Below are 15,568 nucleotides of genomic sequence, written 5' to 3' on the forward strand. Positions count from 1 at the left end.
GCCACTTCCGCTTCCGGTGGCGACTGTCGCGGGGATGCGGCGGGGCCCGGTGCCAGTGGTGGCCTTCGTGTTGGCGCTGGGCGCGGCGGCGCGGGGTGGCGGTTCCGGGCCTGTAACGTGCGGTTCGGTGGTGAAGCTGCTCAACGTGCGGCACAACGTTCGGCTGCATTCGCACGATGTGCGCTACGGCTCCGGTAATGGCTTTCATTCTTCCCCCTCTCGGTATAGCGGGGTTTCGTTGCTGATTCTGAGCCTGATCGCCGTTCTTGTCTCCCGCAGGCAGCGGGCAGCAGTCGGTGACCGGCGTGTCGGCGGCGGATGATGGGAACAGCTACTGGAGGGTGCGAGGCCGCACGGCCGCTGTGTGTGAGCGGGGCCAGCCGGTGCGCTGCGGGCAGGCCATCCGCCTCACGCACCTGGGCACCGGCCGCAACCTGCACAGCCACAACTTCGTCTCCCCGCTCTCTGGCAACCAGGTACCGGCACGGCCCTGTGCCCTGGGAGCAGCCCTCGTGTGCCATACCCCAAATGAGCACCTCTTGTATCCAGGGTCTGCAGGCTCGGCCTGTTCTCTGGTCCCTGCCAGATCTTCCAGGACATACTGAGACCCTGCTGGGTGCTCCGGTCCCTGCCGGGTCCCTCTTGTTGCTATCGGGTCCCTACTGGCTTTCCACAGTCTCTGCCAGGCCCATACTGGGTCACCCAGGCTCTGTGGTGTCTCACTTGTTGCCATCTGCTCTCTCAAGTCCCTACCAGCCCCATCTAGTCCCCCAGCCAACCCCCATTTGTCACCTCAAGACCTCAGACCTACAAGGTTCTCCCAGGCCAAAACAGGTTCCTGTCAGCCCCATCTTGTCCCCCAGCTGTTTTTCCCAGTCTTCATTCCCATCCTATCCCTGTCTTGGCCTCTAGGGCCAGCCACACATTCTACCTCCCCCATGTCATGTCATCCCCCACGCAAGGTCAACATCCTGTGGCACCTTTGGGACACCTGCATAGCTCTGTGTTAATGAGATTGCTAACGAATCAGCACTCAAAACTTGCAGCCTGTAAATCTGAGCACCCCCAGAGAGCTGTCCCTTCTCTGTCCCTCTGACACAAAGGTGATACAAAGACCCGAACCCTAAAACTGAGTTGTTTTGTTTTTTCTTCCAGGAGGTGAGCGCCTTTGGGGAGGATGGTGAGGGCGACTACCTGGACGACTGGACAGTGCTGTGCAGTGGGACCTACTGGGCACGGGACAGCGAGGTTCGCTTCCAGCACACCTCCACCGACGTCTTCCTCTCGGTGACAGGCGAGCAGTATGGGCGGCCCATCAACGGGCAGAGGGAGGTGCACGGCATGGCCACCTCCAGCCAGAATAACTACTGGAAGGTGATGGAAGGCATCTTCATGCAGCCCGGAGAGATCTTCAAAGCGGAGCAGCACCACGTTGAGTTGTGACAGACGGACTGATGCGTTTGGGGCTGCTTGGGGCGGGGGTGGCCCCTGTCCACATGCGGTTGTGACGCGCGCTGGGATTTGGAGCCCAACATCCTGAATCCAACACAAAGCTGATGGTGGTGTTCTGAATTTGACACTTTGTGTTTGGGATCCAATGCAAAGCAGATCCCAGAATCCTGAATCAACATAAAGCTGATCCCAAATCCAGCACAAAGCTGATCCCAAAATCTTGAATCCAGTACACAGCTCATCCCGATACCCCAAATCCAACATCCTGAATCCAACATAAAGCTGATCCCAGAATTCCAAATCCAACACCAAAGCTGATGATTCCAGTGTCCTAAATTTGACACTAAGCAGATTCCATCTTCCCACATCCAGCACAAGGTCAACCCCAAGTCCCAGCTCAGACAAATAGCAGAGCTCAGTGCCCCAAATCCAACAGGAGTCAGATCACAGAACCTCAGATCCAAGCACCCAAAATCCAATGCAAAGCAGATCCCAGCACCCCAAATCCAACACAGAGCAGATCCCAGCATCCCAAATCAGATCCCAAAGTCCCATTTGGACACAGATCCGAGAACCCCCAAATAAATCACATCCCAAAGACCAGCCGGGACTCACAGCAGCTCCTTGCTCCCCAGAGCAGCACCCACACTCGCCAGCTGTAATCTGTTTATCTCCTTCTCCCCTGACCCGGTTCGGGGTTCCCTCCTCGGGGATCTGAGCCCCTTCCCTTCACCCGGCCTCGCTGGGTGGCGATGCGCTTTCCCACCGCGGCGCAGAGAGATGTTATGCCACTCCGAGCCGCTAGGGGGCGCTACCGCCGAAACTCCGGACCGGCCCCGCCCCTCCGCTCCCAACCGTCACTCCGGGCCCGGCAGGCGGCTCTGCCCCCGCTGAGCGGACGGCGGCGGCCGGGCCCTGGGGGCCACCATGCTGCTGCCGCCGGGCCTGCCGCTGCCGCTGCCAGCCGTTCTGCTCGGCCTCGGGCTCGTCTTGCTGCTCGCCGGGCTGCTGGCGAGGTCAGGGCCTGGGGGCGGGTCGCTGGGGCCGGGGGAGGGGCAAGGGAAGAGGTGGTGGGGGGCTGTAGGGGCGGCTGTGGGTCTGGGTGTGGGGGTGTCAGGGGGTGTAAGTGGGGGTGTGGGGTGCAGAGGGGTCTGTAGTTGGGGATGTGGGGTGTAGAGAGGACAGTAGGTGTGGGTATGTTGCATAGAGGGGTCTGTAGGTGCGGGCGTTGGGTGTAGAGGTCTAGATGTGGGGTGTAGGGGGGTCCAGAGGGGTCTCTGAAGGCCCCTAGGGATGGCTGGGGAAGCTCCAGGGTGCTGGGGGAGAGGTGTCAGGCTGAAGGAGGTTGGGGTGGAGGCTGACAGGGCATTAGGAGCTTATAGGAGTCAAGGGATCTCGCAGGGATGGACATAGGGCGATGGGGAAGTCAGAATGGATCTCCAACGATATGGGGGGTGTTTGGGCTTTAGGGAGCCCCTGTAGTTCAGGGATGCTGTAGAGCTTGGAGGGAAATGTCAAAGGTGGAGGGTGTTGTGTGAGGGGGATACAGTCAGCTATGGGGGTTTTGTGGTGCTTCTGTCCAGATCTGGGGGGATCTCGTGGGCTGGATGTCGGGAGAAAGGAGGATTTGGAGAACAGGGCTTGGGGTGGAGGCTGAGGGACCCACAGACATGAGGGTCTCTGGGACAGTGCAGGTGGTAGGAAGGGAGAAGATGTGTGGCTCAGGACAGCAGAGGTGGACCCTGTCCCTTTGCATATACCCACAGGTGGCTGGCATGCCGCCTGGCCATCACCTGGTGCCGGCAGAAGCTGCAGGCAGAGCTGAAGATTGGCTCCTTCGGCTTCTTCTGGGCACAGAACATCAGCCTCAAGTTCCAGCAGGAGCAGCAGACAGTGGTGGGTACCTGTGGAGGAGTCACAACTGAGTGAAAGTGGGATGGATGCAGTCCTTTTCAGGCTGGCAGCGAGTCTCTGCAGCCAAGCTGCTGTCACACAGCCCCAGGCCTGCAGCCCTTTCTCCCTTGGCCAAATGCAGGGGTTTTTGAGAGCTCCCCACATCATGTTGGGCAACGGGAGCGTAATGAAAGCATTGGGGTGAGCTAATTTTTCACTCACCTGCTTTTATGTTCTTGCAGGAAATTGACAACATCTGGATCTCCAGTAAACTGAGCCGTGAGCTCCCGTATGTACCCATGCCCCAGCTCCTTCTCTGCTCTCCTGAGGGGGGTCTGTCTCACCTCTGGTCCTGCTGACTGCCTCTGCACCTTTCTGTGCTGCCCATTTCCCACGGCCTACTCTGCAGGAGTGAATCATTCTCCTTTGGGTGTCTCATACAGGCACCCCTGGGGCTGGATGTGTGGGCCCTCGTAAAGGGGTTGCTTGTGCTGGTTCTCCTGCAGACGCTACTTTGAGCTGTGTTTTGGTGAAGTGCGAATCCGCACAGATCTGCTGAAGAGCCATGGGCTCCAGCCATCCTTCCCTGAGGCTCCCAAAGAAGCTGATGATGGCAAGAACAAAGCAGACCTGGCCCTTAAATCATCCTTGCTGCGGCTCCTTAGCCAGGTGAGCTCTGGCTCCATGAGAGGGTGTTGCAGGCTGTGCTGCTGTTGCATAGCTCTCACCATACTGCCTTCCACCAGCTCTTTTCCATCCACATGGACTCCATCAACATCATGGTTCTACATGTGGCCACCTCAGAGTCTCTCTGGCACATCCAGGCCAGCAAGACACGTCTTCTCCTCAATGGTGATGGGAAGAGGTAATGCTGTGTTCATGCCCTTTATCCCACCAAAAAAGGGAGGGAAGGGGCCTGGTTTTGCAGGGCCTTCAGCCTCAGTCTTCTCTCTGCTCTCCCCAGCCTGAAGTGTGAGGTGAACCTGACGAAGGTCAGCAGCAAAGTGCTGCGGAGCAGCCAGCAGGTGAGTACTGGTGAAGGGAGAAATTCAGTGGGCCTGGGCACCACTGTTGAGGCTGGATGATGCTGAATGTCCTGCAAGGCTCTCAGCTCCATGCTGCGCCCAGTGCATTATCTGCAGCCTCCATCAGCAGGGAGCTGGGTGACTCCCGGTGTATTCCTTGCCCATGTCCCTACACAGGATGACACATGCCTGGCAGAGCTGGCCCTGGCACTCTCCATCTCACTGGAGATCAGCAGCAAGCAGCGACTGGTGGGCGTCACGCTGGGTGTCCGGACCCTGCAGGCAGAGCTGCACGAGGGGCTTTTCTGCAGCCCTCTATTGCACCGTGTGACAGCCAGAGCCCCTCAGCCTAGCCCAGGTCAGGGACAGGAACAGGGCTGGCAGTCCCCTCACTTCCACTGCAGCCAGAGGGATTTGGCTGTGCTATCACTGCTTCCCAGTGCAGGGAGTGGGAGTCTGGGTGAGAGCCTTTCCATGACTTTGTGTTTCCTGCTCCAGACTCAGCAGAGTCCCTGAAATCCCCATCCCTGCTGAGCAGGGACACACTGCAGCTCATCCCCAGGAGGATGGAGGTGAAGCTGGAGAGCACCAGCGTGGTGCTGTCTATGAACAGCCAGAAGAGGTAAGGAGATGGTTCTACTAGCCGTGATCAGTGCAGGGGACGTGGTCCTGGGAATAGCTGTGCCACTTTCTGCTTGTCCTTTGCTCTGCCTAACTGCAGAGAGAAAATCCCAGAGGGAAGGACTGAGAGCAGTCTGGGCTCTTGGGGAAGAAAGTAGGCAGGGAATCTGGTTCTCCAGCACGATAGCGTGAGGGGATATTCTGCTGGTGCAATGCTGGGGTAGTGTTGGGCAGGGCTGCAGCTGCATTCTGGGCTGTGCTTTGTCCATGACAGGGTGCTAGTCAGCTGGGATAGGAGATGTAGGAGATTGAGGTCGTGATGGTACAGATCTCTCCTGGCAGTGACCCTCTGCTTCTCCTAGGCACCTCACCTGGAGCCTGAAGCTGCTGCAGTTTCTATATCAGCGTGAAGAGGAGCAGATCCCACTGCGCAACTTCACACCCACCTCAGATCTGGACCAAATGAGTGTAGACCTCCATCTGGAGGGCAAGTAGCCAGGAGAGAACCTATGGTGCGAGGCTGCTGCCACTTCTGTCCAGCACCCCTCACTCTTGCTCCTCTCCCTCCCCAGATGGCCTTCTCCTGTCCCAGAGCCGCCAGCGCATCGTGTGCCTCAACTCCCTGAAGACCAGCGTGCAGGTAAGCAGATGCTGGACGTGCTCCTGTCCCCTGGAGGGGCTGATTTGACTCCAGGCATGAGCTTGCTGCCGCCCTGTGCTCTCCCTGCCCTAGGTCACAGCCATTGACCTCTCAGCTGCTGTGCTACTCAACACCTGCATCATCCACTACCGCCACCAAGAGTTTTCACACTGGCTGGGCCTGTTGACACAGGAACACAGGCACCATTCGGCACCTGTCCCCAGCCAAGGGCACAAGGGAAGGTAAACTCAGCTTCAGCTGCTGGTTTTGCAGCTTGTTCCCTCTTAGCTGCTGCTTTCTGGCAGGGTGCCTGGGCATACAGCGCCTTCTCTGCCCTGCACACAGCCTATGGGTCAGGGAGGCTGATGTGGAGCGTGAACCCTACAGGGAGGGTGTCCCTTGGAGCTTATTCCTTGGCACTCAGGACCCCTGTAATGCCCCATCCCTTCTTGTCCTCTATAGGAACTATCCCCAAATCATAGCACCCGTCATACTGAGTGCCTCGCTGTCCAATGTCAATGTGTCGGTGCAACTGGGGGATACTCCACCCTTTGCCTTGGGCTTCAACTCCATCTCTGCAGGTAAGGGTTGGCTCCAGGGTGCTTGCTGAGCTCTTCTTGTGGGGTTGGTGGAGAAGTACTGGGGATGATCATCATCCTGAGTCAATGGCATGGGAATGGGGAAAACCTTATGGTGTCTGAGTTGTCTGTTTGGGGGCTGCCAAGCAGGCAGCAGCAAGCCCTGCCTGTACTCACCTTCTGTGCCTGCAGACTACCAGCACCTGCGTCCCCAGAGCGTGCATCAGCGAGTCGTGCTGGTTGTGGACCACCTTTGCTGGCGTGTGGGCAATGACTCACACATCCAGCGTGCCCCCCACCCCCCCAACATGCACGTGTGGGGAGAAGCCCTCATCCTTGACTCCTTCAACCTGCAGGTGAGTGGCGAGCTGAGGGGTGGCTTTGGGGGGGGGGGGGGGGAGATGCTGCCTATCCACAGCTCCAGACAAGACACATAGTGGCATGGAGGCATCCTACATATGGAGAGTGATCAGCCTGTTTGTCCTGCAGGGCAGCTACAACCAGCCCTTGGGCATGTCCAGTGCCCAGTCAGACACACTCTTTTTGGACTGCACCATCCGGGGGCTACAAGTGGAGTCATCAGACACCTGCACCGAGTGCCTGGCCAGGGTCCTGTCCCTATTCTGCCCACAGCCCAGTGGAGCTGAGCTTGCTGAGCAGCCATCTTCTGCCCAGAGTGAGCCCTGGATACTGCTCTGGAAGGTAGATCTGAAGGTGGAGGATGTAAATCTTTTCACACTCTCAGCAGTGGTGGGTAAGTGCAGTTGTGGCATCCAGAGCAATTCCAGATTACTGTCCTGGAACAGCCTCACTGTTACAGCCTGGCATACTGTTCCTCTAGGTGCCCTGGAGCTGCGGCTGGACACGTTGACTGTCCTGGGGAGCGCTGAGAGCTGCACAGTCAGTGCCCAGGGCATGGTGCTGGCCTTGGTGAAGAGCATTACGGAGAAGATGCAGCCGTGCTGCAAAGCTCCCGCCATCCCCAACCCTGTAGCCAACCTCTCCATGCTCTCCATCACCTACCACAGCAGCATCCGTTCTCTGGAGGTAGATGTGGGCCTTGAGCCTCTGTTTTATCCTCTACTGGCATGTATGGGGCAGCAAGAGGGCTGGCCAGCCTTGAAAGATGATGGAGAGCAGGACACGGCAGTGATTTGTTGCTTGCTGTCTCCCCGCTGTAGGTGCAGTGCGGTGAGGGGCTGGCGGTGCTGTGGAGCCCACCTGACCACATGCACCTGTACCATCACACTCTGGCCACCCTGCAGTGCCTCGAAGCCTTGAGGAGTGCCCTCAGCCACGGGACACCTCCCTCCCTATCCCCAGAGAGCCCAGTGTCCCCCATGGTCAGCCCTCCTGAGACATTAGAACTCCTCCAGGCAGATGGGGCTCCTCCCAAGAGACTCCTATCTCTGTCGCTGGAGCTGAGCTCTGCCAAGGTCACCGCCTTTGTTTCTGAGGCCAACTACATCAGCCTGGCTGCCGAACGGACCTCTGTGAGCTGGCACGGCGGTGCTCTGCACGGCTACTGCCCCGAGCTGGCAGCCGGCTTTGATGGACACAGCATCTTCAGCTTCAAGGAGGTGGAGGTGAAGCTGCTGCCAGAACTGGAGGAGGTCATCTTGCACCGTTGCGCCTTCCCCACCCTGCACACACTCCGTAACCGCGGCTGGGCCTTCTCCTTCGCCAGCGTGACCATTGAGTTCCCCTACCAGTACGACTTCTCCCGCACGCTGGACGCGGCCGTGGGTGTGCAGAAATGGTTGAAGGGTTTGCACCGGCGTGGGCGCCCTGCCAGCACGGCTCTGCCTCCCGACCTCCTGCTCAAAGTGACACACTTCTCCTGCGTCTTCCTGGACGATGTCTTCGAGGTCAAGTTACGGGACAATTACGAGCTGATGAAGGATGAGAGCAAAGAGAGTGCCAAGCGTTTGCAGCTGCTGGATGCCAAAGTGGCTGCGCTGCGCAAACAGCACGGCGAGCTGCTGCCTGCCCGCAAGATCGAGGAGCTCTATGCCTCGCTGGAGAAGAAGAACATTGAGATCTACATCCAGCGCTCGCGGCGTCTCTACGCCAACACACCCATGCGGAGGGCTCTCCTCACCTGGACCTTGGCCCACCTGGAGCTGGTGGCCATGGCTGATGAGTCTTTCCACGGCACGGAGCGCGTCGTGGAGCAGATGAGGGACATCGACAGCGTCAGCCCGTTCCCCTCCGAGGGGCTGGAGATGGTCACCCAGTGGTGCCGCATGATGAAAGGCAGCGTCAGCAGCTTCTTTGGTGAGTGATCTTGCGTGTCCTTAGAGGACACTTAGATGACAGGACAAGGGGAAACGGATGGAAACTGCAGCATAGGAAGTTCCACACAAATGTGTGCAAGAACATCTTTACAGTGAGGTGACGGAGCACTGGAACAGGCTGCCCAGGGAGGTGGTGGAGTCTCCTTCTCTGGAGATGTTCAAGACCTGCCTGGATGCCGACCTGTGTGACCTGCTGTAGGGAACCTGCTTTGGCAGGGGGGTTGGACTCGATGAGCTCTGGAGGGATGCGAGGGAGTGGAAGTGCAGAAAAGGCACAGCCGTGTGGTGGCTGATGCTGTGGCGTAGACTGAGGGGATCAGAGCCTTTGTCCTTTGTCCTTTGCTGCCTCATCCACCAGCCCTTGCTCTGCCCTGCAGTGCGGATCCGTGACTACCCACGCTACCTCTTTGAGATCCGGAACTGGCAGCTCTCAGGCCGGCTGATCGGAGCTGAGCAGTGTGGCCAGGCCTGCTCCCGGCGTCGCCAGGTCCTGAAGCTGGGGCTGCCTTGGGGGGATGCGATGGTGGAGAGGAACATGCCTCCCCTAAAGTTCTACCATGACTTCCACTGTAAGAAGCAGAGGGGCCGGGGGGGCTCTGCTGGGGTGGGGACAGGCAAAGGGCTGAGCCGATCCCTGTGTCCCCAGCTGAGATCTCCCAGTTCACCATTGTGTGGGGGCCCTGCTGGGACCCAGCCTGGACCCTGATCAGCCAGTGTGTGGATCTGCTCACCAAGCCCACAGAAGACCCCAGTGCCCCGTTGCCTTGGTGGGACAAGAGCCGCCTTCTTTTCCACGGGGACTGGCACATGGACATCGAGCAGGCCAACCTGCACCAGCTGGCCACTGAGGTGAGTGCTGCTGGGGTTGGGAGCAGATGTAGTGGGGGGGGGGCATCTCACACCTTCATCTTCCCACGCTTTGTCTGCAGGACCCCTACAACACCACGGAGAACATGCACTGGGAGTGGAGCCACCTCTCCTTCCATTGGAAACCTGGGCAGTTTGTCTTCAAGGGCAGCCTAGACATCAATGTCCGGACAGCTTCCAAGTGAGTGTGGGCCCTGTAGTGTGGGGGCTGCGAATGGTGCCAGAGGGGTAACTGGGGATCTCTTTCCCCTTTCAGATATGATGACTGCTGCTTCCTGCACCTGCCCGACCTGTGCATGACACTGGACATGCAGTGGCTGTGCCACGGGAACCCCCACGACCACCATGGTGTGGTGCTGCGCTCCCCTGAGTTCCTGCCCGAGGTGCCAGTGGGGCAGCAGTACGACTCCTACCGTGCCTTCCGCTCTGAGAACCTCAACCTCTCCATCCGGATGGACCTGACACGGCCCAGTGAGGGTGGGTGACAGCACCCCAGGGATCCCTCCAGGGCAGAGGGGATGGTTTTACTGATCCTTATCAATCCTTCATTGGATGCTCTTGCGTCCTTGCCTCGTGGCACTGGCTGATGGTGGGTGTATTCTCAGAGCACTCCCAGCCCCGGATCCTGCTCTACAGCAGCACGCTCCGTTGGATGCAGAATTTCTGGGCCACGTGGACCAGTGTGACGCGTCCTATCTGCCGTGGGAAGCTCTTCAACAACATGAAGCCCAGTAAGAAGAAGTTGGGGCAGCATTACAAGCAGCTGTCTTACACTGCGCTCTTCCCCCAGCTGCAGGCAAGTCTTGGGGATTGGTTGCTGGTGTTATCTCCCTCTCTGTCCAGCTCTCAGCACCTGCTGTCTGCTCCCTTACAGGTACATTACTGGGCCTCCTTTGCCCAGCAGCGAGGGATCCAGGTGGAGTGCTGCCAGGGGCACATCTTCACTCGTGGCACGCAGCGGCTGATCCCACAAGGTGAGTTGGGGCCCTGCTGGCAGTGCCTGTGGGCAGGGTGGGGACCTGGCTGATGCCTTTCCCTGTTCTCCAGCCGGCACGGTGATGCGACGCCTCATTTCTGAGTGGAGCATCACACAGATGGTGAGTGATCTGAGCCAGGTCACTGTGCACCTCATGGCCTCCACCTGCGACGAGAACGCTGACCACCGTCTGGATACCCTGGTGAAGAAAACTCACCTGCTGAGCCTGTCTTCCCTCACGTACCAACGGCACAGCAACCGCACAGCTGAGGAGGTACTGCTGGATAAACTGAGCTGTGCTGGCCCTGGAATAAGGGGATCTTCATCTTTGGGCACAGTGTGGGAGGGCAGAGGCCGGTTGTGGCTTTACTGTGCTGAGGCTCTGACCTTTGTGCCCAGGAGCTGCCCCTGCGGGATGGGGATGATGGTTTCCATACACACCAGCTGCACCTGGTGGACCTGCGAGCATCCTGGACCACCACAAACCGGGACATTGCCTTTGGTCTGTATGATGGCTACAAGAAAGCGGCTGTGCTCAAGCGCAATCTGTCCACCGAGGCTCTGAAGGGGTTGAAGATTGACACGCAGCTGCAGGCCAAGAAGCTGAAGCGAGGCCCCCTCTCTGCTCACTCTGTCCCTGCCAAAGTGACTGCTCCCATCACCAGCGGCCGTCCTGAGAGAGCTTCCTCTGGAGGTGTGTGTGGCAGTACGAGCCTGGCAGCACATGCTAGCCTAGAGCTTCTCCAGCCTTCATATCCTCAACCTTGCACTGATTTTTTTTATTCTTTTCTCCTTCCCTAGGAGCCTACATGTTGCAGAAGCTCATTGAGGAGACAGATAAGTTTGTGGTCTTCACAGAGGAGGAATCAGGAGCTAGTGAGCAGCTGTGTGGCATCGCCGCCTGCCAGACTGATGACATCTACAACCGCAACTGCCTCATTGAGCTGGTCAACTGCCAGGTACCAACCCCTGGCCAGCCTCTGCTCCCCTGGCCTTGTGGTCAGAGGGGCCATGGCTGGTCTTGACGCCCTAGGGTCTCTTTTTGAATTCCACAGATGGTGCTGCGTGGTGCGGAGACAGAGGGCTGTGTGATTGTGTCTGCTGCAAAGGCTCAACTGCTGCAGTGCCAGCACCACCCTGCCTGGTATGGGGACACACTGAAGCAGAAAACATCTTGGACGTGCTTGCTGGATGGCATGCAGTACTTTGCCACAACAGAAAGCAGCCCCACAGAGAGGGAGCATGGGCAGCTCTGGCTGGAGGTGAGAGACTGGGGTTGCACATGGTGGATGAGCTGCAAGAAGGACAGCCACCAATGCATCTTTGCCTTCCTAGGTGAAGAATATTGAGGAGCATCGGCAGCGGAGCCTGGACTCAGTGCAGGAGCTGATGGAGAGTGGGCAGGCAGTGGGTGGCATGGTCAGCACCACCACAGGTACGGCTTGGGGAGCTGGGCACCACGTTAACCGACTCTGCTTGCATGTGACCCTGAGGTTGGCAAAGCTGAGATGGTTCCAAGAGCAGAGCCAGCTCCAAACCCTGTGCTTGAGAGGTCTCTGTTGTGGCCTTCTGACTTTGGTTCCCCTTCCTGTCTGTCCCCAGACTGGAACCAGCCCTCAGAAGCCCAGCAGACCCAGCAGGTGCAGAGGATCATCTCTCGCTGCAGCTGCAGGATGTACTATATCAGCTACAGCCATGACATTGACCCTGAGCTGGCCACACAGATAAAGCCCCCCGAGACTCCTGCTAACCAGGAGAAGGAGGATCTGCTAAAGAAGCAGGAGGGTGGGTACCTGCACACAGTGTGTCTCAGCAGAGCTTTGGGCTGACCCACAAGTGTCTGCTGAGCCCAGGGGTGATCCATCTTGTACCTGCTGAGATCAGAAGGGCCCCACGTGTCCTTCTTGTGTCCCTATAGGAGCTGTGGACACATTCACACTCATCCACCACGACCTGGAGATCTCCACAAACCCTGCACAGTATGCAATGATCCTTGACATAGTTAACAACCTGCTGCTGCACGTGGAGCCCAAACGCAAGGTGCTCAAAGAGCTGCAAGTCCCCTTGTCACGTGCCTGCATCCAGGGCGCCCCTTCACTTCCTCTATCCTTGTGGTTAGGAGCACAGTGAGAAGAAGCAGCGGGTGCGCTTCCAGTTGGAAATCTCCAGCAACCCTGAGGAGCAGCGCAGCAGTATCCTACACCTGCAAGAAGCTGTGAGGCAGCACGTCGCACAGATTCGGCAGCTAGAGAAGCAGATGTACTCCAACGTGAAGGTGAGCCCATGTTCAGGGTAGGACTTGGAATCCCTGCCTTGGGATGGAGGGTGCTGAGGGCTGTCTGTCTTCCAGTCCCTGCAGGATGACAGCAAAAACGAGAGCCTGCTCGACCTCAACCACAAACTACAGCAGCAGCTGAGCCAGGAGAAAGCTGACCTGCAGCTGGAGAGCGAGGAGCTGAACATCCTGATCAGGTATGGGCCATCGCTGGCTTCCACAGTGTTGTTCTCTCTCTAGGGCTCCCCTATCCCAGCATTTGCCTATCTGCTGCAGGTGCTTCAAGGACTTCCAGCTGCAGCGAGCCAACAAGATGGAGCTGCGAAAGCAGCCAGAAGATGTGAGCGTGGCACGGCGGACTGAGTTCTACTTTGCCCAGGCACGCTGGCGCCTGACGGAGGAGGATGGGCAGCTGGGCATAGCTGAGCTGGAGCTGCAGCGCTTCCTCTACAGCAAGGTACTGAGCTGGCTGGTGGCTCTGCAGCCCCTGTGCGTGGGCCTGAAGGTGTGGGGTTAATGATTCTGTGTGCGTAGGTCAACAAGTCTGATGACACTGCTGAGCATCTGCTGGAGCTGGGCTGGGTCACGATGAACAACCTCCTGCCCAACGCTGTGTACAAGGCAAGGGGAGCAGCTCTGCTTGCTTGGGGACCTTTGGGTGACCTGGCCCTGTGGCTGTCCTCACTCCAGTCACCCACTTTCCTCCCTGCAGGTGGTGCTGCGTCCCCAGAGCTCCTGCCAGTCCGGCCGCCAGCTGGCACTGAGGATCTTCAGCAAAGTCCGGCCGCCTGTGGGGGGCATCTCCATCAAGGAGCACTTTGAGGTGCTGGGGCTGTGCTGGGAGGTGCAGGACGTGGGCAGAGTTCACCCAGCTCTGACACATCTCTCTCCCTGCAGGTGAACGTGGTCCCACTCACCATCCAGCTCACCCACCAGTTCTTCCATAGGATGATGGGTTTCTTCTTCCCCGGACGCAACGTGGAAGAGGAGGAGGTGGGGGATGAGGAAGACAAGTCCAAGCTGGTGACAACGGGTGAGTGGGGTGGGAGAGGTGTGGCAGTGTTTGATCACCCTCCTGCCACCCGAGCGACTTCCCTGAGCAGCTCTGGCTGCGTGTCTGGATGGTTTTGGGGAGCTGCTGGTGGGATGTGTTGAAGAACAGGAACCTGGGGTCTCTTGGGTGGGGAGGGGGCTATGGGGGACAGCAACAAAGCCAGAGGGAATCTGGGTCATGTCTGATCCCCAGCTGGACCCCAACCACTGCCTCCTTCTCCCCTCCCAAGGGATACCTGTGGTGAAGCCACGGCAGCTGATTGGGGCTGATGACTCGCTGGGCCCAGGGAAGGGGGTCACTCAGGGACTGAATCGCACCTCAGGGGTCAGGAGATCATTCCGAAAAGCACCCGAGGTACGTGCTGCCCTGTGGGGGGAGTAGGGAGAGCCCTGCTGTGGTTGCAGTGTCTTGGCCATGCTTCCTTTTTATCCCCTGCTCCCTCCCACTGTGTGCACGTACATCCTTCACATCCCTACGCTGCACCTTGCTATGATTCCTGCAACATACCCAGTGCCACAGCAGCTCCTGCTGCTTCCTGGTGAAGCAATGCTGTGGCCCAGTGCCCAGCTATCCCTTCCCCACTGCTTCCTGGCTCTGTCCCCTGTCCTCACCTTCTGCTCGCATCTCTGTCCCCAGCATCCCGTGGATGACATCGACAAGATGAAGGAGCGCGCGGCCATGAACAACTCCTTCATCTACATCAAGATCCCACAGGTGCCACTGTGTGTCAGCTACAAGGTGAGTGGCCAGCGGGATGTGGGAGCACGGGGGGCAGCGTGCCACTCTGCCTCACCGCCCTTTCCCCTGCTCAGGGCGAGAAGAACAGCGTGGACTGGGGTGACCTGAACCTGGTGCTGCCTTGCCTGGAGTACCACAACAATACGTGGACGTGGCTGGACTTTGCCATGGCGGTGAAGAGGGACAGCCGCAAAGCCTTGGTGGCACAGGTACATGGGGACGGCGCTGTCCCCCTTCCCTCTATGGGGGCAAAGCCTCTATGGGGACAGGCTTGCTCCAGTGTGAAGCCGAGGGTGCTGTGTGCAGCCCCATGGTGCTGAGCCCTCGCTCCTGGTGCAGGTGATCAAAGAGAAGCTGCGCCTGAAGCCTGCAGCGGGTGCGGAGACACGGGGGAAGCTGGAGAACAAATCAGATGGGACCATCCAGCAGCAGGAGGAGGACGAGAAGGCACGTCTGCTCATCGGGCTGAGCGTGGGCGAGAAGAACCCCAGCAAGAAGTCCATCTTTGGCAGGCGCAAATGATGGCAGCACCCGGCAGGCCGGGAAGGGACTGGGGTCCCCTGTGCTCCTCATAGCGAAGGGGCAGCCCTATAGCAGTGAGGGGACCACGCTGCTGATGCCCGAGGCGGGGGGCAACCCCGTTGCTGTGGGACCTGGAAGCAGCCGTGCTGCGGGGCTGCTTTGTGGGGTGCAGCCCCCCCTGTGCCAAAGGTCCTGTAGGTCCCTGCTGCATGGCTGCTGGCCCCAGGGCCCGGTGAAGCAGCAGGATCGCTCCAGGCTGGGAGAAAGGGGAACAGGAGAGAGTTTAAATAAGAGTTTTTAATTTGGAACAGCCTCGGTCCCAGGGGTTGTCATTCACCCTCCCGGCTTGCGTCGCACTGCTCTCAGCACAGCAGCACCTCGGCCGTGTAGGTTCACCCTCTGCACATCCTACGGGGTTCTCCTGCCCCATTTAAGGGCTCCCCCCTCATCCAGCTCTGCGTGACCCCCGCTGCCTGGAGCTCTATGGGGGCTGGGGCTGCGCTGACCCTTTCACCCTCTTCATTTGGGATTTGCCCCAAAGGAAGGAAGGGGGGGGGGGGGAAGGGATGGATGGGAGCACCCCCAGCTCCTACCCGAGGCTGGGATGGGGGAGGCTCGGAGTCCGTGCCT

At 58.8% G+C, this 15,568-nt stretch overlaps 2 protein-coding genes across 2 annotated transcripts; both read left to right on the forward strand.

Annotated features, from left to right (window-relative positions):
* The first annotated feature begins 5 nt into the window (after window positions 1–5).
* SDF2 (stromal cell derived factor 2) lies at window positions 6–2,055 on the forward strand. The gene is made up of 3 exons (XM_048966633.1): window positions 6–194; window positions 280–476; window positions 1,156–2,055. Exons 1-3 carry the CDS (start codon window positions 35–37, stop codon window positions 1,441–1,443), a joined length of 645 nt encoding a protein of 214 aa, XP_048822590.1. The 5' UTR covers window positions 6–34; the 3' UTR covers window positions 1,444–2,055.
* A 210-nt stretch (window positions 2,056–2,265) lies between these two features.
* On the forward strand, window positions 2,266–15,426 carry BLTP2 (bridge-like lipid transfer protein family member 2). The gene is made up of 39 exons (XM_048966625.1): window positions 2,266–2,468; window positions 3,219–3,348; window positions 3,588–3,634; window positions 3,852–4,014; window positions 4,092–4,210; window positions 4,310–4,370; window positions 4,548–4,728; window positions 4,869–4,992; window positions 5,354–5,478; window positions 5,564–5,631; window positions 5,725–5,873; window positions 6,094–6,212; window positions 6,402–6,565; window positions 6,699–6,963; window positions 7,051–7,256; window positions 7,391–8,486; window positions 8,884–9,075; window positions 9,153–9,355; window positions 9,436–9,554; window positions 9,630–9,850; window positions 9,979–10,169; window positions 10,248–10,347; window positions 10,421–10,623; window positions 10,749–11,043; window positions 11,151–11,308; window positions 11,405–11,611; window positions 11,685–11,784; window positions 11,952–12,134; window positions 12,268–12,389; window positions 12,469–12,624; window positions 12,700–12,821; window positions 12,901–13,081; window positions 13,159–13,245; window positions 13,337–13,447; window positions 13,522–13,657; window positions 13,908–14,032; window positions 14,315–14,416; window positions 14,491–14,625; window positions 14,756–15,426. Exons 1-39 carry the CDS (start codon window positions 2,380–2,382, stop codon window positions 14,936–14,938), a joined length of 6,738 nt encoding a protein of 2,245 aa, XP_048822582.1. The 5' UTR covers window positions 2,266–2,379; the 3' UTR covers window positions 14,939–15,426.
* The last annotated feature ends 142 nt before the right edge of the window (window positions 15,427–15,568 follow it).

This window comes from Lagopus muta, chromosome 20 (assembly GCF_023343835.1).
Source record: "Lagopus muta isolate bLagMut1 chromosome 20, bLagMut1 primary, whole genome shotgun sequence".
In the NCBI taxonomy this organism is placed as follows: Eukaryota; Metazoa; Chordata; class Aves; order Galliformes; family Phasianidae; genus Lagopus; species Lagopus muta.

Coding starts and splice junctions, on each gene's coding strand:
- SDF2 (XM_048966633.1), top strand. CDS start 35: ATGCGGCGGGGCCCGGTGCCAGTGGTGGCCTTCGTGTTGGCGCTGGGC. Junction 195..279: donor CGATGTGCGCTACGGCTCCG/GTAATGGCTTTC, acceptor TGTCTCCCGCAG/GCAGCGGGCAGCAGTCGGTG. Junction 477..1,155: donor CCCCGCTCTCTGGCAACCAG/GTACCGGCACGG, acceptor TTTTTCTTCCAG/GAGGTGAGCGCCTTTGGGGA.
- BLTP2 (XM_048966625.1), top strand. CDS start 2,380: ATGCTGCTGCCGCCGGGCCTGCCGCTGCCGCTGCCAGCCGTTCTGCTC. Junction 13,082..13,158: donor AGCGCTTCCTCTACAGCAAG/GTACTGAGCTGG, acceptor CTGTGTGCGTAG/GTCAACAAGTCTGATGACAC. Junction 13,658..13,907: donor GTCCAAGCTGGTGACAACGG/GTGAGTGGGGTG, acceptor TCCCCTCCCAAG/GGATACCTGTGGTGAAGCCA.